The sequence below is a fragment of the Diceros bicornis genome, chromosome 40 (assembly GCF_020826845.1).
Source record: "Diceros bicornis minor isolate mBicDic1 chromosome 40, mDicBic1.mat.cur, whole genome shotgun sequence".
In the NCBI taxonomy this organism is placed as follows: domain Eukaryota; kingdom Metazoa; phylum Chordata; class Mammalia; order Perissodactyla; family Rhinocerotidae; genus Diceros; species Diceros bicornis.
The window spans coordinates 5129073-5151877 of record NC_080779.1 but is presented as its reverse complement, the minus strand read 5'-3'; the positions used below and the strand labels follow the sequence as shown (position 1 = coordinate 5151877).

At 37.4% G+C, this 22805-nt stretch overlaps 1 protein-coding gene across 3 annotated transcripts in view; it reads left to right on the top strand.

The window, feature by feature from the left end:
- The window catches only part of RGPD4 (RANBP2 like and GRIP domain containing 4), an 85422-nt gene that overhangs the window by 28489 nt on the left and 34128 nt on the right, over positions 1-22805 (top strand). For all 3 annotated transcript variants that reach the window (XM_058534335.1, XM_058534334.1, XM_058534336.1), the window contains 6 exons: positions 309-461; positions 4745-4975; positions 5310-5455; positions 7275-7467; positions 19997-20084; positions 22159-22368. In XM_058534335.1, coding sequence (XP_058390318.1) covers positions 309-461; positions 4745-4975; positions 5310-5455; positions 7275-7467; positions 19997-20084; positions 22159-22368 — 1021 coding nt within the window. The remainder of the gene's footprint in view (positions 1-308; positions 462-4744; positions 4976-5309; positions 5456-7274; positions 7468-19996; positions 20085-22158; positions 22369-22805) is intronic.

Sequence of the window (22805 nt, the reverse complement as noted above, 5' to 3'; positions counted from 1 at the left end):
GGTTAGCACTTGTAAAAGAAGATTAACCTCTATAAATTTTAAGTCTAACATGGTCAGAAACGGTGTTCTTATGGGTCTGGTTTTTTTTTTTTTTTTTGGCATTTACCTAATAAAAACATAGTTTTTATTTAATTCATCTTCAAAAAAATTCCAAGGCACTTTAAGTTTAATTTTAACAACTTTGAAATAACATGTTGTCATTTAGGAATAGAATTTTTAAAAGGGGCAGTGATAAGTTTTTAACTTTTCTATGTGACTGTATGGACTTTAATAATCTTGCTAATTTGTTATTTCTTTTCTGATATCAGCGTTCAGTGGAATTAAACCCAACACAAAAGGATCTTGTGTTGAAGATTGCAGAATTGCTTTGTAAAAATGACGTTACTGATGGAAGAGCAAAGTATTGGGTTGAAAGAGCAGCTAAACTTTTCCCAGGAAGTCCTGCAATTTATAAACTAAAGGTAAAAAACTAAACAAGACATATAATAAAAGAAGGTGGGGAAAACTTAAGACAGCTATTTCTAATATTTGAAGTTGAAATGAGTTTTCAGTAGCAAACCTTAAACCAGTGTTTGTGGGGGTGGGGAGTCAGTGGGAAATGGGTAAAGGTGGTCAAAAAGTACAAACTTCTAGTTATAAGAAAAATTCTGGGAATGTAATGTATGGCATGGTGGCTATTAACAGTACCATATTGTATATTTGAAAGTTGCCAAGAGAGTAAATCTTAAAAGTTGTCATCACAAGAAAAAATTATTTGTAACTGTTGAGGTGATGCATATTAACTTCTTATGGAAATCATTTCACAATATATGCATGTATCAAAACACATGTACACCTTAAACTAGTGCAATGTTATATGTCAATTACACCTATAAAAAAGAATGACAAGTGACAAATCAAAATTTTTTTCTTCAAAACCTTTCTGAGCATATGTTGTCTTATTAGGCCGTATTATACTTTACAAATGGTATCTCATTTACCCTTATGGAATCGTTAATATTTTTGTAGCTAGGGTGGAGCAAAGGTTTAAGTTGAGCTCTGATATAAAATTTTTGCTTCATTGAGTGAAAACTACCCATAGGATGACATTTTAGGGTTATTATAAAGCTTTTTAAGAACAGTTTTCTAAAAATGGAAAGGACTGTGTTTGAGATAGTGGGGTTTTCAAGCAAAAGTTAAAAGACAGTTTCTCCTGTAAGTTACAGGTAATTACTAAAAGCAATAGGAACTTGTTGCTAATGTGTTAACGGATTCTGATTGTTATTCTTTACTGAGTAAAATGTAGTTTACTAAGTAACCCTTTTAGAGAAAGTCTTTCCAAATGTGCTAGGCAAACAGAATTTTAAGTGTATATTGTTTTTAACAGCCCCCCCCATTATACATGTTTATCATAGAATTTTTTTAGCTCTTTATTTTGAAATAATTATAGATTTCTCACAGAAAGTTGCAAAGATTGTACAGAGAGGTCCTGTGTATACTTCATCCAGCTTTCCCCAGTGGTTACATCTTATGTAACTATGGTACAATATCAAAATCCGGAATTTGACGTTGGTACAATGTGTGTCTATGGTTCTTTTTCATTTTATCACATGTACAGATTTGTGTAACCACCACTGCACTCACGGTGCAGAATTACTTCATCACCACGAAGATCTCCCTCACTCTACCTGCCCCTTTGTAGTCATATCTACCCCCTTTCCCATCATTCTTAACCTCTGGCAACTGTTAATTTGTTCTCCATCTTTATAATTTTGTAATTTCCAAATGTTATATAAATGGAATCATGCAGTAAGTGACCTTGTGAGGTTGGCTTTTTTCTTTTTCTTTCTTTTTTTTTTTGTTTGTGAGGAAGATCAGCCCTGAGCTAACATCTGTGCTAATCCTCCTCTTTTTGCTGAGGAAGACCAGCTCTGAGCTAACATCTATTGAGGTTGGCTTTTTTCATTCAGCATAATGGCCTTGAGATCATCTGAGTTGTCTGTATCAGTAGTTTGTTCTTTTTATTGCTGAGTAGTATTTCATGATATGGATGTGATCTACAGTTTAACCATTTACTTTTGAGGGACATTTTGGTTGTTTCCAGTTTTTGGCTATTATAAATCTAGTGTGAACAATTCTGCACAGATTTTCAAATCTAAAGTATTTTAAAAACTCCTAGAGGTAAATACTAACATTAAGTTAACACTAAGTTTTTTTCTCCCTGTGATAAGCAGCTGGGTTTTAAATATTAATCTAAAATATTTGGTGTAAGTGTGCAGATTTCTTTATCTTCTTGTTGTTGTATGCCTCAATCATAATTCTTTATTGGTCATGACAAATGGTCTAGTCCGTTTGGTGACACTAACATTAAGGAACATAATAAGGGTGGGGGATTATTTTTCTTGCAGTGTAATAAAAGAGAGATGCCTCTGAAGCATCCTGATTTTCTTTAATAACTCTTTAAAGCTAAACCTTTTTTATATCAGATTTTTTTCCCATTTTTTGGAATTGAAATCCATGAAATTTGTAACTGTTTAGCAGAGTAATTCTATTTCTCCTGAAATTTAAGGCTTAAGGTAAATAGTTTTTTGGCATTTGTTTCATGAGTGAAAATGTTATTGGTGAGAGGGCTTTTTCTCTTGAGTATGACAGTAGAATTTTTGAATAGCATATATAATGGTGTTGATCTTTTACTTATTTATTTTTCTGAGGGAGATTAGCCCTGAGCTTACATCTGTGGCAATCTTCTCTACTTTATATGTCGTTTGCCACCACAGTGTGGCCAACAAGTGGTGTCGGTCTGCGCCTGGGATCCAAACCTGTGAACCTGGGCTGCTGAAGCGGAACGCACTGACCCTAACCACTACGCCGTGGGGCCAGCCCCTACTTATTTTTAAACATAATCGAAGTCTGGGGCTTTTTTGCATATATAGAAAGGCCAGGTGTAAGTTTATAGAAATGATCCAGAAGAAGGTGAGAGGGCGATGAAAACAGATCACTAATGGAGAGCTTGGTCTTTGCTAGGTGGAGGGAGCAGGGAGATGAGTACAAGTAGGTAAGGTAAAGTGGAATTTACATATGATGACTTCCATTTTCTTAGTGAAGGATGAATTGTGATAATAAGTTGAAAAGTGAAGATTGAAGGAAAGTGTGGGAAATTTGAGGCAAGAGTAGGAGTATGAAGTGACCTTTTCAGGGAATGGAGAAAGCGAGTCTGTTAGAGGTAAAATAGGGTTTTGTTCTAGGCATTACCAGTTTGGAGGTTTGAGATTATGAAAGGGAATCAGTTAGCCTGATTGTGATTTCCCAAATTCACTACCCCCAGTTGTTCAGCTGTTAGTGTATAGGCACAAAGTAAGCAGATGGTAGAGTTCTTCTAAGGAGAAGTAGAGTAGGGAATTAATTGAGAGGATCTTCAAGCAAGCAGTAATTATGGATGTTAGGGATTATGACATTTTATTTATTTTTATTTTTATATTTTTTGTGAGGAAGATCAGTCCTGAGCTAACATCAATGCCAATCCTCTTGTTTTTTTTTTTTTCTTGCTGAGAAAGACTGGCCCTGGGCTAACATCCATGCTGATCTTCCTCCACTTTATATGGGGACGCCTCCCCAGCATGGCCTGACAAGCAGTGCATCAGTGCACGCCCGGGATCCGAACCCGGGCCGCCAGCAGCGGAGCATGTGCACTTAACCACTATGCCACGGGGCCGGCCCGGGATAATGACATTTAGCTTGACACAGAAGGAAAGTGTGTCTGTGCTTTATGGAAAATTAAAACTTGTTGATGTCAGTGTATTGAAGGGAGCTTTTCATGTGGTAGAGGCAAATATATGTGGCAGTCAGGGCATATGAACCCGCAGTGAGGTGGAAGAATAGGAGGGGTGTGGTGGTCTGAGTGGTATGGCCAAAATACAGATTTTGAAGACCCATGTCAATGCCAAATGGGTGGCTGAGGCTGGAGTGTAGAACAATGCCATAAAAGTGAGGTAATTAAAGAACTTAGTAGCCAGGCTATTGTATATCTTGTACATATCTTGTTGCTAATGCCAGTGAGAGTTGTTAGGGATAAAGGAAGAATGTTCTATTCCTGTTTCTAATGCGGAGGAATGGATGCAGTAGTTGGATAGCATTTCTTTTAGAAAACAGGATTATAAACAGATGTGGGGGAAGAGATATGATTTGGAGGTGACATTGGGAGTGAGTAGGTCACAAACCCCACTTCCTCTACTTGTATGTAGGCTAGCAGAGAAAAAGATACCATGGCCGAGAAGTAATGTAGGTTAACTCTAGATGATTCTCTGTTCATTTGAGGCCAGAAGGTGAAGTGAAGATTCTGGGAAGATAGCAGAACAGCAGGAACTCCAAAGTGGGAGCAGAGCGGGTAGGGAATTCAGTCAGATTTAGGGAGATCTAGAGAAGTTTGAGGATAAGGATCCTGATATGAAGATTGACTGGAGAGGCCTAGGCTTCTAATAGTGACTGGGGTGTACAGGGATGTGGGGCAGTAGTCTTGGTTGTCTCTGAGGTGGGGTTGTGCAGCCACTGCTACTGTATAATCCCAGATGTTTCTCTCTACATAAATTTCTCGGGGTTTAGCTTCTGGGCTGGAAGCAACTCCCTGAAGGGGCTAATGAAGTATGTAGTATGGTACTTCTGGTGGTAATTTACTAAAGCTAGACAGAGTAAAATGGTGCTCATGCGAACCATGACGTGTTTAAAATTGCACAGGCATTTCTCTAAATTAACGATTTTTTTTTAATAGGAACAGCTTTTAGATTGTAAAGGTGAAGATGGATGGAATAAACTTTTTGACTTGATTCAGTCAGAACTTTATGCAAGACCTGATGATGTCCATGTGAACATCCGACTAGTAGAGCTGTATCGCTCAAATAAAAGATTGAAGGATGCTGTGGCCCACTGCCATGAGGCAGAGAGAAACATAGCTTTGCGTTCAAGTTTAGAATGGAATTCGTGTGTTGTACAGACCCTTAAGGTAGGCAAAAGTTGTTGTGTCTCTCTACACTTCCATATAGACAATTACTATACATCCCTTTGTAATTAAGCAGTGCCCTCCAAAACTTGAATTTCTTTCATTTATGTACAACAACTGTGAAATGAAGTTTTTACTAGGATGATTTTAATTTATAATAGGTAGATTGGAGAGATAAATAAGACCAATACATATATTTTTGGTGTTTTTACAGACTGATGTAAAAATCAATATGGTTTTACAATGTAGGAATGGGCAGAGGAATTTGTAGGCATAAAATGATCAATTTTGTACATTTGATAAAATTTTTTAACTTGGTATTCTTTCTATGACATAGGAATATCTGGAATCTTTACAGTGTTTGGAGTCTGATAAAAGTAACTGGCGAACAACCAATAAAGACTTACTTCTGGCCTATGCTAACCTTATGCTTCTTACACTCTCTGCTAGAGATGTGCAAGAAAGTAGAGAATTATTGGAAAGGTATGTTGACTTAAAGAAATTACATCAGTGTAAATTACAAATTTTCTTTTCATAGAATTTCGAACTTTAATTCAGTTCATTGGTCAAAACATTTTTACTGTGTCTTTATTTCTTTAATGTACCCGGGGTAAATAGTTAATACAGTGAACCACTTGGAAGGAATCGTTCTTCTTTTGTGGTGATATTATGATTGGTTTTGTATGAGTTTGATTTTTAGAGGACTATATTATTGTTTAGGCTTGATTAAATTGTTTTTGTAGTTAAGTATCCAGTTCTGGCATGCTTAATAGAGAGTCAAGCCTGAAAATGAATGTTCTAACTGCTATTCCGTATTTTCTTTCAAAAAATGATATAATCTTGAGGGAAAATCAGAGAATAAACTTCATCTGTCAGATGTTCTAGTATAAGCAGTTAACATCACTACTATTACAGGAAACTCTTAGTGTTTTAGCTTCAAAACAAGATAACTAAAGTATAATGTGTGATTTTTCTGTTTTCCTAAATTTTGATTTTGAGGACCAGTATCTCCACTTTATTAGATAAATTCCATTGAACAAAAACATCACTTGGATTTGTATAAGGATGTTACTTTAGAGCAGGGGTTGATGAGAGCTTATGGGGCAACTGTGGCTTACCTCCTGATTTTGTGAATAGAGTTTCACTGGAATACAGCCATGCCTTTTTGTTACGTATTATCTGTGGCTGCTTACACCCTACAGTGGTGAAGTTGAGCAGTTGTGACAGAGATTGTATACATGCAAAGCCAAATTAGTATGTGGTCTTTTATAGGATAAGTTTGCCAGTCCCTGGTTTAGATTATCTGTTTGTTTGAAAAGTAATTCTTGTCCTCCATCTGGCTTATGGAAAGAAGTTCTTTTCATTATAGGGGTAGATAGTTTTCTTGAAGACAGACTTAATATCCTAAGTAGGGTAGGTGGTGTCCAAAAAAACTAATTTGAACTTTTAGATTATTTTAGAAAATATTTAGGATATTTTCTTTTGTACGGCTTATATATTCAGAAATTTTTGGTCAAGTGAGAAAATGAAGGTGAAAAAGACAATTTCTTAGTAGTACTATAAAAATAATTTTAACTTTGTGGATCCCTTGAAAGGATCTTGAAAACCTCTAGGCGTCCTAGAAAAAATACCCGTTGCTCAGATTTCTTATTATAACTTACTTTAAAATCATGTTTCACATTTCTGTTAAGTGTTTGCTTTTGTTTTTCTTGCAAAATGAAGATTCTGAGGACCATTAGAATTTAGAAGCAGTAATGAGTACATGGATTACAAATAATAGTGAGAAATACAATTTAGTTAACTCTAGTTATCTATATAGTAAGAAGAGCAATTATTGTGCTGAAAAATCCAAATATCAGTTATTATATTTTGAAAATGACATGTCTAATCTGAGAAATTCCAACTTTGAATTAAGTACTGAAACCATATGATTGAGAAGAAACTAGAAAATATTTTAGTTTCCCAGTCTGATTCTGGTCTATTATGAAACATACATCATCATTGGTAATCTTATTATTTGATTTGTATCTTTTCTGTGATTGGAGGGCTGGAAATAACTGTTTTGGAGTAAGACATCATTCTAGACGTTAAGCTTGAAGTATAGGAAGTATGTGGAATAAAAATAAGTACTAGATGATTCCTAATTTATAAAACAGAGAATAAGGATTATAAAGAGTTAGAATGTAGAAGATGAAGCTTGAAATAAATTCCTTTATTAATTTTACTTTAACTTAAATAATGGAACCCATGATTATTCACAAGGCAATAGGTTTAATACCTGTTTAATATTTTAATATTATAGTTTTGATAGTGCTCTACAGTCTGTGAAATCTTCCGTGGGAGGAACTGATGAGCTCTCAGCTACTTTCTTAGAAATAAAAGGACATTTCTACATGCATGCTGGTTCTCTGCTTTTGAAGATGGGTCAGCATAGTGATGTGCAATGGCGAGCTCTCTCTGAACTGGCTGCATTGTGCTATCTCATAGCGTTTCAGGTAAGCCTTTTCCCATTCTGGGTCCAATTGATATTTCACTGAAACTTTGTTGTATTTCACTTGGAGGTGTGTCCTGGTATATAAAGAAAATATGAATAAACCTGTAGAATTAAAGTTAAAATGAAATAGTTTAAAAATAAGATTTATATGGTACTGATGAGGCTGGTGAAACAGGTACATATATGCGTTGCTGGTGGCATTCTACATTGCTATGACTTACTGGAAGACCAGTTTCAAGAGTTTGGTCTTTTTACTCTGCCATTTCTGGGAACCTGTTTAAGGAAATAATCTCAAATAGGCATAAAACTTGATTCAAAAAGATATGCGTAGTTGGACAAAAACCTAAATAAGTGAATTTTCGGGTCTGGTTACATAAACTATGATAGAAGAATGCATTTACCACAAGCATTTTAACATGTTAATTGAAAGACATATGTATGTTATGTGTATGTAACATTAATGACAGTATATTATATATAATATATGGCAGTATATTTATTCATCTTTGGAAAATAAAACCTTTCCTTATACATAGAACATGACCTGAAGGAAATATGCCAAAATGCTAACCATTATTTTTAGATGATAGGCTGGGTATTATCCCTTCACCAATCCATTTTTGTAGTTTTAATGTTCTCTTTAGTGAGCTTGCATTAATTCTAAAATGGAAAGAAATAAATATTCTGCCAAAAAATGCATTAAACCCAGCTTGTTAAATAATTATTTATTTTAATATTATTATAATTATTTAGAAATATTAATTAAATATTAAATAATTATTAAAATTATTGTTAGTTCTAGAGAGCAATCTTATGCTTGGGGGAAAGAAAAAAGGATTCACTGTAGAATTACTTTTAGATAGGCTCCTCCTTCTAGTTCATATTATATAGATCTTTAAGAAAACACTGTTGAGGGGGGCCAGCCCAGTGGCCTAGCAGTTAAGTGCGTGTGCTCCACTTTAGTGGCCCGGGGTTTGTAGGTTTGGATCCTGGGCGCGCACCAACGCACCGCTTGTCAAGACATGCTGTGGTGGTGTCCCATATAAAGTAGAGGAAGATGGGCAGGGTTGTTAGCCCAGGGCCAATCTTCCTCGGCAAGAAAGAGGAGGATTGGTATCGGATGTTAGCTCAGGGCTGATCTTCCTCACACACACAAAAAAGAAAACAAACCACTGTTGATATTCATACCCACAGTGTTAAATGCTGCCATTTGCTTAGCAAAAGCATTTGGGTTCATGAGGAATATATTTGTTAGTGAAGTTAATGAAGTATGTTAATTTACATAAGCACTAAAAAGTTCTTATGATTAATATTTTTATACAATCCTCAAGTAGCTGATAGTTTTCTTATTTTTAATGGACACTAAAATCTATTAAATTTTCTTTAATATATAATTTTATTGAGGTCATAATAGTTTATAACGTGAAATTTCAGTTGTACATTATTATTTGTCAGTCACCATATATATATGTGCTGCTTTACCCTTTATGCCCACCCCAAAGACCCTTCCCCTTGAGTAACCACTGATCTGTTCTCTTTGTCCATGTGTTTGTTTATCTTCTGTGTCGGAGTGAAATCATGAGGTGTTTGTCTTTCTGTGTCGGAGTGAAATCATGAGGTGTTTGTCTTTCTCTGTCTGGCTTATTTCGCTTAACATAATAACCTCAAGGTCCATCCATGTTATTGCAAATGGGACGATTTTGTCTCTTTTTTTATGGCTGAATAGTATTCCATTGTGTGTGTGTGTGTGTGTGTGTGTGTGTGTATGTATATATATATACACACACCACATCTTCTTTATTCATTCATCAGTTGACAGGCACTTGAGTTGCTTCCACATCTTGACTATTGTGAATAATGCTGCAGTGAACATAGGGGTGCATAAGTCTCTTTGAATTGTTGACTTCAAGTTCTGTAGCTAAATACCCAGTAGTGGGATAGCTGGGTCGTATGGTATTTCTATTTTTAATTTTTTGAGAAATCTCCATACTGTTTTCCATAGTGGCTGCACCAGTTTGCATTCCCACCAGCAGTGTATGAGGGTTCCCTTTTCTGCACCTCCTCTCCTACATTTGTTGTTTTTTGTTTTGATAATTACAGCCGTTTTAACAGATGTAAGGTGATAACTCATTGTAGTTTTGACTTGCATTTCCCTAATGATTAGTGATGTTGAGCATCTTTTCATGTGCCTGTTGGCCATCTGTATATCTTCTTTGGCAAAATGTCTGTTCATAACTTCTGCCCATTTTTTTTTTTTTTTATTGATGTTTTAATGGTTTCTAACATTGTGAAATTTTGGGTTGTACATTTTTGTTTGTCCATCACCATATATATGACTCTCTTCACCCCTTGTGCCCACCCCCCACCCCCACTGCCCCTGGTAACCACAGTCCAGTTTTCTCTGTCCATGTGTTGGTTTATATTCCACATATGAGTGAGATCATACAGTGTTTGTCTTTCTCTTTCTGGCTTATTTCACTTAACATAATACGCTCCAGGCCCGTCCACGTTGTTGCAAATTGGACGATTTTGTCTTTTTTTATGGCTGAGTAGTATTCCATTGTATATATATACCACATTTTCTTAATCCAGTCGTCTGTCGAGGGACACTTAGGTTGCTTCCACTTCTTGGCTATGGTGAATAATGCTGCAATGAACATAGGGGTACATAAACCTCTTTGGATTGTTGATTTCAGGTGCGTTGGATAGATTCCCAGTAGTGGATGGCTGGATCATAGGGCATCTCTATTTTTAATTCTTTGAGGAATCTCCATACCGTTTTCCATAGAGGCTGCACCAATTTGCATTCCCACCAGCTGTGTATGAGGGTTCCTGTTTCTCCACATCCTCTCCAACATTTGTTGTTTTTTGTCTTGGTGATTATAGCCATTCTAACGGGCGTGAGGTGGTATCTTAGTGTTGTTTTGATTTGCATTTCCCTGATGATTAGTGATGTTGAGCATCTTTTCATGTGCCTATTGGCCATCTGTATATCTTCCTTGGAGAAGTGTCTGTTCATTTCCTCTGCCCATTTTTTGATCGGGTTGTTTGTTTTTTTGTTGTTCAATTGTGTGAGTTCTTTATATATTATGGAGATCAACCCCTTGTCAGATGTATGTTTTGCAAATATTCTCTCCCAGCTGGTTGGTTGTTTGTTCATCTTGATTCTGGTTTCATTTGTCTTATAAAAGCTCTTTAGTCTGATAAAGTCCCACTTGTTTATTTTTTCTTTAGTTTCCCTAGTCTGGGTAGGCATGTCATCTGAAAAGATTCCTTTAAAACCAATGTCAAATAGTGTGTTGCCTATATTTCCTTCTATGAGTTTTATAGTTTCAGGTCTCACCTTCTTTGATCCATTTTGAGTTAATTTTTGTGAATTCTGCCCATTTTTTTTTTATTTTATTTTATTTTTTTTTTTATTTTTATTTTTTTTTTTTTGTGAGGAGATCAGCCCTGAGCTAACATCCGCCAATCCTCCTCTTTTTTTGCTGAGGAAGATGGCCCTGGGCTAACATCGGTGCCTATCTTCCTCCACTTTATATGGGACGCCGCCACAGCATGGCTTACCAAGCAGTACTTCGGTGCGCGCCCGGGATCCGAACCAGCGAACCCCGGGCCGCCGCAGCGGAGCGCGCGCACCTAACCGCTTGCGCCACCAGGCCGGCCCCCTCTGCCCATTTTTTTGATCGGGTTGTTTGGTTTTTTGTTGCTGAGTTGTATGAGTTCTTTATATAGTTTGGAGATTAACTCCTTGTTGAGTATATGATTTTCAAAAATTTTCTCCCCGTTGGTGAGTTGTCTTTTTGTTTTGTTCTTAGTTTCCTTTGCCTTGCAGAGGCTCTTTAGTCTGATGCAGTCCCATTTGCTTATTTTTTCTTCGTTTCCCTTGCCTGAGTAGACGTGGTGTTTGAAAAGATGCTTCTAAGACCTATGTCAAAGGGTGTACTGCCTATATTTTCTTCTACGAGTTTCATGGTTTCATGTCTTACCTTCAAGTCTTTAATCCATTTTGATTAATTTTGGTGTATGGCGAAAGATAATGGTGTACTTTCATTCTTTACCATGTGGCTGTCCAGTTTTCCCAACACCATTTATTGAAGAGACTTTCCTTTCTCCATTGTATGTTCCTGGCTCCTGTGTTGAAGATTAGGTGTCCATCCATGTGTGGTTTTATTTCTGGGTTTTAAATTCTGTTCCATTGATCTGTGTGTCTGTTTTTGTACCAGTACCATGCTGTTTTGATAACTATAGCTATGTATATTTTGAAGTCGGGGATTGTGATGCCTCCAGCTTTATTCTTTTTCTCAAGATTGCTTTAGCTATTCAGGGTCTTCTGTTGTTCCATATAAGTTTTAGGATTCTTTGTTCTATTTCCATGAAGAACGTCATTTGGATTCTGATTGGGATTTCATTGAATCTGTAGATTGCTTTAGGTAGTATGGACATTTTAACTATATATATTCTTCCAGTCCATGTGCGTGGAATATGATTCCATTTCTTTATGCCTTCTATAATTTCTTTGAATAATGTCTTATAGTTTTCATTGTATAGGTGTTTCACCTCCTTGGTTAAATTTATTCCTAGATATTTTATTCTTTTTGTTGCAATTGTAAATGGGATATTATTCTTGAGTCTCTTTCTGTTAGTTTGTTATTAGAGTATAGAAATGCAGCTGATTTTCAAGTTGATTTTGTACCTGCAACTTTTCTGTAGTTACTCATTATTTCTAATAGTTTTCTTATGGATTATTTAGGATTTTCTATATATGGAACCATATCATCTGCAAACAGCAGGACTTTCACTTCTTTCTTGCCAATTTGGATACCATTTCTTTCTTTTTCTTGCCTAATTGTTCTGGCCAAAACCTCCAGTACTGTGTTGAATAAGAGTGGCGAGAGTAGGCACCCTTGTCTTGTTCTGTTCTCAGAGGGATGACTTTCAGTTTTTCACCATTAAGTATGATGTTGGCTGTGGGTTTGTCTTATATGGCCTTCGTTATGTTGAGGTACTTTCCTTCTATACCCATTTTATTGAGATGTTGGATCATAAATGGATGTTGGATCTTGTCAGATGCTTTCTCTGCACCTATTGAGAGGATCATGTGATTTTTGTTCCTCATTTTGTTAATGTGGTGTATCACATTGATTGATTAGTGGATGTTGAACCATTCCTGGGCCCCTGGTATAAATCCCACTTGATCATGGTGTATGATCCTTTTAATGTATTGCTGTATTCAGTTTGCCAATATTTTGTTGAGGATCTTTGCATCTATGTTCATCAGCGCTATTGGATTGTAATTTTCCTTCTTTGTGTTGTCCTTGTGTGGCTTTTGCATCAGGGTGATGTTGGCCTTGTAGAATGAGTTAGGAAGTGTTCCATCTTCCTCTATTTTATGGAATAGTTTGAGAAGAATGGGTATTAAATCTTGTTGGAATGTTTGGTAAAATTCACCAGAGAAGCCATCTGGTCCTGGACTTTTATTTTTTGGGAGGTTTTTGACTACTGGTTCAATCCCTTTGTTTGTGATTGGTCTATTCGGATTCTCCATTTCTTCTTGGTTTAGTTTTGGGAGGTTGTATGAGTCTAAGAATTTATCCATTTCTTCTAGATTGTCCAATTTGTTGGCATATAGTTTCTCATAGTATTCTCTTATAATCCTTTGTATTTCTGTGGTATCCATTGTAATTTCTCCTCTTTCATTTCTAATTTTGTTTATTTGAGCCTTTTCTCTTTTTTTCTTAGTAAGTCTGGCTAAGGGTTTGTCAATTTTGTTGATCTTCTCAAAGAACCAACTTTTTGTTTCATTAATCTTTTCTACGTTTTTTTTGGTCTCAATTTCATTTATTTCTGCTCTAATTTTTATTATTTCTCTCCTTCTGCTGACTTTGGGCTTTGTTTGTTCTTCTTTTTCTAGTTCTATTAGGTGTAATTTAAGGTTGCCTATTTGGGCTTTTTCTTGTTTGTTAAGGTGGGCTTGTATTGCTATGAGTTTCCCTCTCATGACCGCTTTTGCTGCATCCCATATCATTTGGTATGGCATATTTTCATTTTCGTTTGTTTCCAGATATTTTTTGGTTTCTCCTTTAATTTCGTCAATGATCCGTGGGTTGTTCAGTAGCATGTTGTTTAATCTCCACATTTTTTGTCACTTTCCCAGTTTTTTTCTCGTGGTTGATTTCCAGTTGCATAGCATTATGGTCCAAAAAGATGCTTGTTATGATTTCAGTCTTCTTAAATTTATTGAGGCTTGCTTTGTTTCCCAACATATGGTCTGTCCTTGAGAATATTGCATGCGCGCTTGAGACACATGTGTAGTCAGCTGTTTTTGGGTGGAGTACTCTGTATGTGTCTACTAGGTCCATCTTGTCCAGTTTTTCATTTAAGTCCACTTTTTCTTTATTGACTTTTTGTCTGGATGATCTATCCATTGGTGTAAGTGGGGTATTAAGATCCCCTACTATTAATTTGCTGTTGTTCATGTCTCCTTTTAGGTTTGTTAATAGTTGCTTTATGAACTTTGGTGCTCCTATGTTGCGTGCATATATATTTATAATTGATGTGTCTTCTTGCTGGAGTGTCCCTTTTATCATTATATATTGCGTTTCTTTGTCTCTCTTAACCTGTTTTATCTTGAGGTCTGCTTTGTCTGATACGAATATGGCAACACCTGCTTTCTTTTGTTTGCCATTAGCTTGGAGTATTGTCTTCCATCCTTTCACTCTGAGCCTGTGCTTGTCTTTAGAGCTGAGATGTGTTTCCTGGAGGCAGCATATTGTTGAGTCTTGCTTTTTAATCCATCCTGCCATGCTGTATCTTTTGATTGGAGAGTTCAATCCATTTATATTTAGGATAATTATTGATATATGAGGGCTTAATGTTGCTCTTTTGTCACTTATTTTCTGGTTCTTTTGTATTTTCTTTTTTTCTTGTCCCATTTGTTTCGGACTGCCAATTCAGTTTTGTTGTTCTGTCTTATGACTCTTCTAGTTCTCTAGTTCTATCATATGTGATTTTGTTTTGATTATTTGTTTAGTGGTTACCTTGAGGTTTGTATAAAAAATCTTGTGTATGAGATAGTCCATTATCTGATGGCCTCTTATTTCTTTATACTAAGTCAATTCAACCTCTTTCTTCTTCCCCTTCTCAGTAGTTCTTGTTATACCTTATTCTATCTTGTGTTGTGGGTGTGTGTTTACAGTGATGATGTTATATTTATTTTTGATTTCCTTCCTTTGATCTTTGATTTTGGTATTTACGTGGTTGCTAACCTATTCTGGTAAAGATCTACTATTTTTCTGATTTTGTCTACCTATTTTTCTTCTTGCTCCAGGCTTTGTATTCCCTTTCTCTTCTTTTTTTCAGGCCTGAGGGCCTTCTTGAGTATTTCTTATAGTGGAGGTCTCATGGCCATGAACTCCCTTAGCTTTTGTTGATCTGGGAGAGTTACTATTTCTCTCTCATATTTGAAGGATATTTTTGCTGGATAGAGTATTGGCTGAAAGTTTCTGTCTTTCAGTATTTTGAATATATCATTCCAGTCTCTCCTAGCCTGTAAAGTTTCTGTTGAGAAATCCACTAAGAGCCTGATGGGAGTTCCTTTGTATGTTATTTTTTGTTTTTGTCTGGCTGCCCTTAATATTGTTTCTTTGTCATTGACTTTAGCCAGCCTTACCACTACATGTTGTGGAGTGGGCCTTTGCCTGTTGACGTATTTAGGCGACCTATTGTCTTCGCTTACTGGTATTTCCTGCTCCTTCCCCAGATTTGGGAAGTTCTCAGCTATTATTTCCTCCAAGAGGCTCTCTGTTCCTCTTTCCCTCTCTTCTCCCTCAGGAATACTTATAATTCTTATGTTACATTTCCTAATAGAGTCAGATATTTCTCGGAGACTTTCTGCATTTCTTTTTGTCTTAGTTCTCTCTCCTCCTCCATCTGGAGCATATGTATATTCCTATCCTCTATAATGCTAATTCTTTCCTCCATATTGTCATCTCTGTTCTTTAAAGATTCCAGATTCTCCTCCATTGTGTTCTTCATCTCTATCAGTACTAATTGGTTTTGGTTTTTCTTTATGATTTCAATCTCTTGTGAAGAAAGTCCTAATCTCATTGAATTGTTTGTCTGTGTTGTCTCATATTTCATTGAGTTTTTTTATGGTAGCTATTTTGAAATCTCTGTCATTTACGTTATGGCTTTCTGTGTCTTCAGGGTTGGTTTCTGGGTGCTTGTCCTTTTCCTTCTGGTCTGATGATTTCATGTACCTTCACATTGTGGTTCCTGTATTCGCTTTGTTTCTCATCCTGGAAATATCTGGTTGCAGTTTCCACCCGCCACCACCATGTGTGGGGTAAGGGCTGTGTAATCTGAGCCCCCTGCGCTCTGCCCTTGCTGCTCGCATTGATCGGCCAGCCGCTCGGTCTGGTCTGGTCACCTGAGCTTCAGCGTCGGGCATGCAGGGAGCAGGGGGGGCTCTCGCTTTTTGCCTGCTGGGTCCTTGGCGTGGGGGGCTTCTTCCTCGCCCTTCGTTATCCACTCTCCTGGGGTGCTCAGATGTTGATGGCACCCCTGCAGTAGTTCTGAGTCCTCTGTGTGGGAGTCTCCCACTGGCTGAGAGAGCCTGAAGAGCTATGGTTTCCCCTCAGAGGGCTGCCCCTCCCCCTCTCTGGGAGCTGCACGGACCCGAATCTCTGATCTGATGGGGAGGGAGAGGATTTCCCCTTAACTCTCCCCACTTCCTCCAGGGCCCCCAGCACGTCCTCTCTCAGATGTGCAGTAGTGTGGATCTTTCCGATCTTCCTTTTTGCTGTCTAGGAGTCCGTTGTTGCTCTGTGACTGTTCCTTTTGTTGTATCTTATCAGGGGAAGAGTTTACGAGAAAGCTCACTCTGCCATGATGCTGACATCACTTCACCTCTGTTTTTTAAGGATTCCAGATTTTTCTTTATCTCATTCAGTGTGTTCTTCATCTCTAGCTTTTTTTTTTTTTTTTTAATAGTTTCAGTCTCTTGTGGAGAATTCCCTCTTTTCATTAATTTTGTTTCTGGGTTCATTGTACTGTCTAAGTTTTCTTGTAACTCGTTGAGTTTCTTTATGGTAACTATTTTGAATTCTCTGTCATTTAGATTGTAAATATCTGTGACTTCAGGATTGATTTCTGGATACTTGTTGTTTTCCTTCCAGTCTGGCCTGTTAATATACTTCCTCATGCTACTTGATGGGGTGAACTTTTGCCATCGCATAGTGGTAGTAGCTGGTTGCAGATTCCACTTGCTACCACTGGAGGGGGCAGGAGCTGTGTTTTCTGAATTTGCTGCAACCCCTGGCAGCTGTGCCTGTCTGTTGGAAGCTCTGCTGACGCAACCCGTCTGTATCTGCTCACCAGCTGCCGCTGCCTTACACACACAGGCGTAGGTGCTCTGGCAGGGCTCCCCTGCTCTGGCTGACCGGCTGAGCTGGTGCACCAGGCAGGAGCAGGGGAGGGGCACTTGCTTTGGTGTGCACGATCCCGTGCACTCCCGCTCTGCACCCGCTGTCTGCTGCCCTGGCTGCTTGACTTGGTGGGGACACCCCTGCGATTGCTTAGGCACCTTGGTGTGGAGGGTTCCTGAGGGCTGGGAGGCAACTTCGAGAGCAGAAGAATTCCCACGGAGGGCTGCCTTTTTCCTCTTTTCTTCTCAGTCACGTGCCGGCTGCTGCGTGAGGTTCCATACCCTAGACCACTGCCGCTGGGGGGGGAGAGGAGATCCGCTTCCTTCCTTCCTCTGCCTCCCGGGGGGATCCAGCATCCTCACCTTCAGACATATGGCTACTGGATCTCTCAGATGTCTTGTTATGTTGTGTGAATGTCCTCTGTTGGTTTATGAATGTCCTTTTCATTGTTTCTTAAGGAGCAAGACTAAGGAAAGAGCTTACTCCACCGTGATGCTAAGTGACATCACTCTCCTAGAATCTTTAATATATGTTTTTTAAAGTTAACATGTACAATTAACTATTTTAAACTGACCTTTTTTAATAGTAAGAACTAACTCTCCCTCTTAACCCATTCACTCAAGTCTCCTTTCCTAAAAGAAAACCACTGTTATCAGTTTTTTGGATGTTCAAAAAGTTTTTTGAATATGCAAGTATATAATATACCCATTCTCTACATTTTTTTTTTTTTTGGTGGGGAAGATTAGCCCTGAGCTAACATCCGTTGCCAATCCTTCTCTTTTTGCTGAGGAAGATTGGCCCTGGGCCAGCATCTGTGCCCATCCTCCTCTACTTTACATGGGATGCCGCCACAGCATGGCTTGACAAGGGGTGCGTCAGTCCCCTCCTGGGATCCGAACCCACGAACCCTGGGCCACTGAAGTGGAGCGCGCGAACTTAACCCCTATACCACCGGGCGGCCCCACCCTTTCTCTACTTTTAAAAACTGTCTTGCCTCAGGGGAGGTGTGCTTTATCTGCTGTTGAATACCTTGCTTTGTTCACTGTTTTTCATTGTTCCATTTCAGCACATAGACATCTTACCTCAGTCTCTCTCTTTTTACCTACCATGTATTTCCATTGGATGGGTGTATAAGGGAAATCTCTTAGATGTTTAGATTTTATATTATCATTTTTTGTAAAGCTTAATTCTCAAAGGATTATAAGCGTACAAGGGAAGTGTGGACTGGCATAGGAGCCCTCAAGGAATCATGTGAGGCTGACTTCTTTAATGGTATGGTTTTCATACTCTTGATCAGGGGAACGCTGTGGTTCTTGTAAGTGTATCTGCATCTCAGCTAGTCATTAAACAAAGTCTCTCTTGAAACTTTTTAATTAAGATGAAATGTTGACTTGAGATGATGTGAATGAGTGGATTCATAGCTAATTAAGTGCTCACAAATGATAACCATTGAATAATTTTGTAAAGAGGCCAGTTTCATGAATTGAGATTAGTTTGAAAGCAAAAAGAATTATGTCACATTTTATTTCATATTTTGTTCTTCCATGTCTACAGACAACAAACTTTGGCATCATGTTTAGAAAACTCATGGCTAAAAGCATAGGTCAAACTAATGTTTCTAAAATTCAAAATCAGAAGCTTTTAGATTCATAAGGAATGTTTTTATTTTGAAAAATTAGTATTTTAGGAAAGGTGATTATATTCATTTCATTTAAAATTCTGATGGCGTATGAGAGTATACTGTGAAAACTCCTTCCTGCCTCTGCTCCGTAGTCATTTACTTCTCTTCACCTCTTCCCTACAGCAACTAATTTTATTAGTTTCTTGTGAGTTCTTCAAGAAGTGTTTTATGCGTGTACAATCAGATGCACACACACTCCCACTCCCCTTAAAAAAATACACATAGAAATATTCAGTACATTTATTTATTTTCCTTTGTTTCTGTGAAACATATCTTGGTGATATTTTCATATCAATATGGAAAGCATAGCACGAGTATAACAGCATCCTCATTTGTTTTGATGGATGCATATTATTCCATTCCATGGATGTACCATAGTTTTGGGTTTTTTTAAATTAGTACCCTAAAACCAAGATGTTAGGTTACTTTTCTTTTTGCTATGCTACTTCAAATAATTCTGCAATGAATAACCTGTGACATTTCACATGTGAAAATTTGTGGGTAGAATAAATTCCTAAAAGAAGAATTGCAGGATCCAAGTGTATCTATGCATTTATAATTTTTAGAGCTATTGCCAAATTTCCGATCTCACAGAGGTCGTACCAAATTACTCTCCCATTACTCCAATTAAGAAAGTCATTAAGAGACTTAACCGCAGTTACGCAGTTACCCCGTTACCCCAGTCACCCATTTAGTTACTGTTAGGATATCTCCAGTAAGTGATCATTGCCTGTGACTGAACATTTTCAGTGATTGGCATTCACTACTTTTCAGGATAGCCCATTGCATTTTTGGATAATTTGGTTCTTGGTGCTTCCTTATATGAATTAAAAATATTTTTCAAGCTGCTTTTCATTGGTGGTGTTTTTTCTTTTGGTGCTATTAAAAATGTCTGTCTCTTTTCCAAGGTAATTTTCTTAATATCTGAAGGCAGCTATCATGTTTTCTCTTCACCATTCTATTATTCATCATTCTTTCAGCTCTTCTAAATAGGATATGGCTAGGAGTCCTTTTACTCTCTTGATTCTCGCACTGTATCGTACTGGTATCCCAGATTATCCATACTCTTTGAAAATCTGCTGTCCACAGTGTGGCATTTCCAAGTATGGTTCCACCAGTGCCGTGTTAAGTAGGGCTGTCATCTCTTCTGCTGTAGTTCCGTTTATGCAGGGTAGATAACTTCTGTAACTAAATATTCCATTTCCCCAAATGTAATTCTAATGTGCTTTTAGTAGAAACTAATTTCTCAGAAATGCTCTTTGTAGGCATTTCAGTTTTTTGCAGTTGATTTTCTAACTCACTTTAATCATTAGTTAACTGTTTATTCATTATCAAAAAAGCACAATATAATTGAAAGGAACATCTTACCATTAGAAATATGGATATCACTAAATTAAGATTCTTTATTCTAAAATTACCAGGTTCCAAAACCAAAGATTAAATTAATAAAAGGAGAAGCCGGACAAAATCTGCTAGAAATGATGGCGTTTGATCGTCTCAGCCAATCAGGTAATAGTAATGTTTAACTGATTTTATTTTAAAAAGGAAAACTTTGGGGCCAGCCCGGTGGTGCAAGTGGTTAAGTGCACACGCTCCGCTGCGGTGGCCCGGGGTTCACCAGTTCGGATCCCGGGCGCGCACTGATGCACTGCTTGGCAAGCCATGCTGTGGCGGCGTCCCATATAAAGTAGAGGAAGATGGGCACGGATGTTAGCCCAGGGCCAGTCTTCCTCAGCCAAAAAAGGAGGAGGATTGGCAGATGTTAGCACAGGGCCGATCTCCTCACAAAAAAAAAAAAAAAAAAAGGAAAATTTTTCCGTTGAAGCATCGGATGATAATATCTTCTGTCTGTCCAGGAGATAATTTGTTATAATCATTTGTTTCTCTTTGCTGTATTGGATTAGGGCAAGAGATATAGAAAGAATTAGAACAAATGGTATATTCTTTAAAAGGAACAGATATTTCTTATTGTTTGCTCCCAACTGGAAAAACTCCTTAACCACTCCTTTGTCTAGCTGCTAGAGCCTCCATCCTAATTATTTTAAAGCACCTTCTGAACTAATAATAAGTACTGATTTTCCAACCATTTAACATCAATTGATTGTAAGACGCTGCTGTGGGGGTGAGGGGGGAATAAAGATGAAGAAGATACAGATTTATTTCGTAAGGAACTGACAACATAGTGAGGGAGATGGAAGATAAATACTCACATTCTGTTAGGCTCTTGGAATTTGTAGATCTCTTCCTGTTTGAGATGGATCCTGAAGGTCTATTATATATTATCTGGTTTTGCGAAGGCAAAAACTTCAAGGTGTTCACGTAGCCGGTGAATCAAGCAATGAACTGAAGAAGCCTAATGCTTTCTCTAGGAAAAGTTTCCGTAGGAAGCAGTTTTGGTTATAATATTGAATGAACCTTGTAAAGAGCCAGAAGGTAGTATTAAATCAAAGTTATCGTAAGTTTTGGTCTCTAGTTAGGTTATTGGTCAAAGCTTATATTGCTCCGCTGTCCCACAGCCTACTTTTCTGTGGGAGGTAGACTTTCAGTCCTTGAAGAAATGACTTTCCATTTTTTTTCTTATGTTTCCCTTCTACCTTTGCAGGGCTGTCATAGATGCCTTTGCAGGGTGTCACAGTTAGTAAAAAGAACTGAGTTTTAATGTCTTTGATCTGGGCATTCTTGAGCTTGTCTCTGCAAATTTTCAGAAAGATAATAGTCTGATGGTAACCAAACCTGACTGACCAGCAGAATTACTCCGAGTGTTTTTTTTTTTTTTTTTAACTGCTTAATTGAGATAAAATTCACCCATTTTAAATGTACAATTTAGTAGTTTTTAATATGTTCACAGAGTTGTGCAACCATTACCACAATCAATTTTAGATCATTTTCATCACCTCATAAATAAACCTCATACCTGTTAGCAGTCACACCCCATTTTCCCCCAAGCCCCCTTGTCCTAGGCAACCCCTAACTTTTTGTCTCTTTAGAGTTCCCTATTCTGGATATTTCATATAAATTGAATCATACAGTATGTGATCTTTTGTGACTGCCTTCTTAGTGTAGTGTTTTCAAGGTTCCTCCATGTTGTAGCATGTACTAGATGTTTATCCAAGAAATGTTTTTAAAATAGATTCCTTAACCCAAACCTGTGAAAATCAGAATGTCTGGGAGTAGGGCCTGGAAATAAATACTTGTAAAGCTTTTTAAAGAATGATTCTGACCAGCCAGGTTTAGAAATCAGTGTATCAGATCAGAGAATTTGAGGTTGGTCCTGCTGTCCTGTGGCCATTTAAATCTCCCACTTTTCCATCTGAAATGTAAATACTTTTGGCATTTTTCACATATGTTCCTGTCTTTTTTCTTTCCTTTTACTCTAGCATGTAGACGCAGATATTAAACCTGTAATCTATATTCATTTTTTGCGTAAGCACCCATTTTGTTGTCCAGTTGTGGTTGTTGGGTTGGAGGGTTAGGTCATAGATAATCATGTTATTTCCCCTTAAGGTGTATGAATGAAACTATTGAGATATGTGAGTAAAAACTATCTGTATTTTTTAAATGATGGAAATAATTTGTTTTTCAGGGCACATGCTGCTAAACCTAAGTCGTGACAAGCAAGATTTTTTAAAAGAGGTTGTAGAATCCTTTGCGAATAAAAGTGGGCAGTCTGCTTTATATGATGCTCTGTTTTCTAGTCAGTCACCTAAGGATAGCTCTTTCCTTGGTAGTGATGATATTGGAAACATTGATGTACAAGCACCAGAGCCAGATGATTTGGCTAGATATGATGTTGGTAAGTTGTGTCTTTCAAAGGAAACATGTTGCATCTTAATTCTTTTATATTTAGGAGAAAAATAAAAGCAAAAAGGGAGATAAATTGCCTGTAATCTCTTTACCCAGAAATAATGACTTAATGTTTTTCTATACTCCTTTCAGGTGTTTTGGGGAGAAGGAGGTGTGAGGGGTTGGTAGTGGTAGTGGGGGCATATGTTTTTCTTCTGAATAGTTGTTTATACTATACACATGATTTGTCTTTCATGAATTCTCTCCCATTGTATCCATCACTGTAAATATCACTTTTAATGGCAGTATATAGTCTGTTTTATGAATTAGCCATAATTTGCTTGCCACTTTTTATTGTTGGGCATCCAAGTTCCAGTTTTTTCACTATTAAAAATAATATGATGATGAAAACTTTAATATAAAGTGTCTCCATTTCACCTTTTCCAT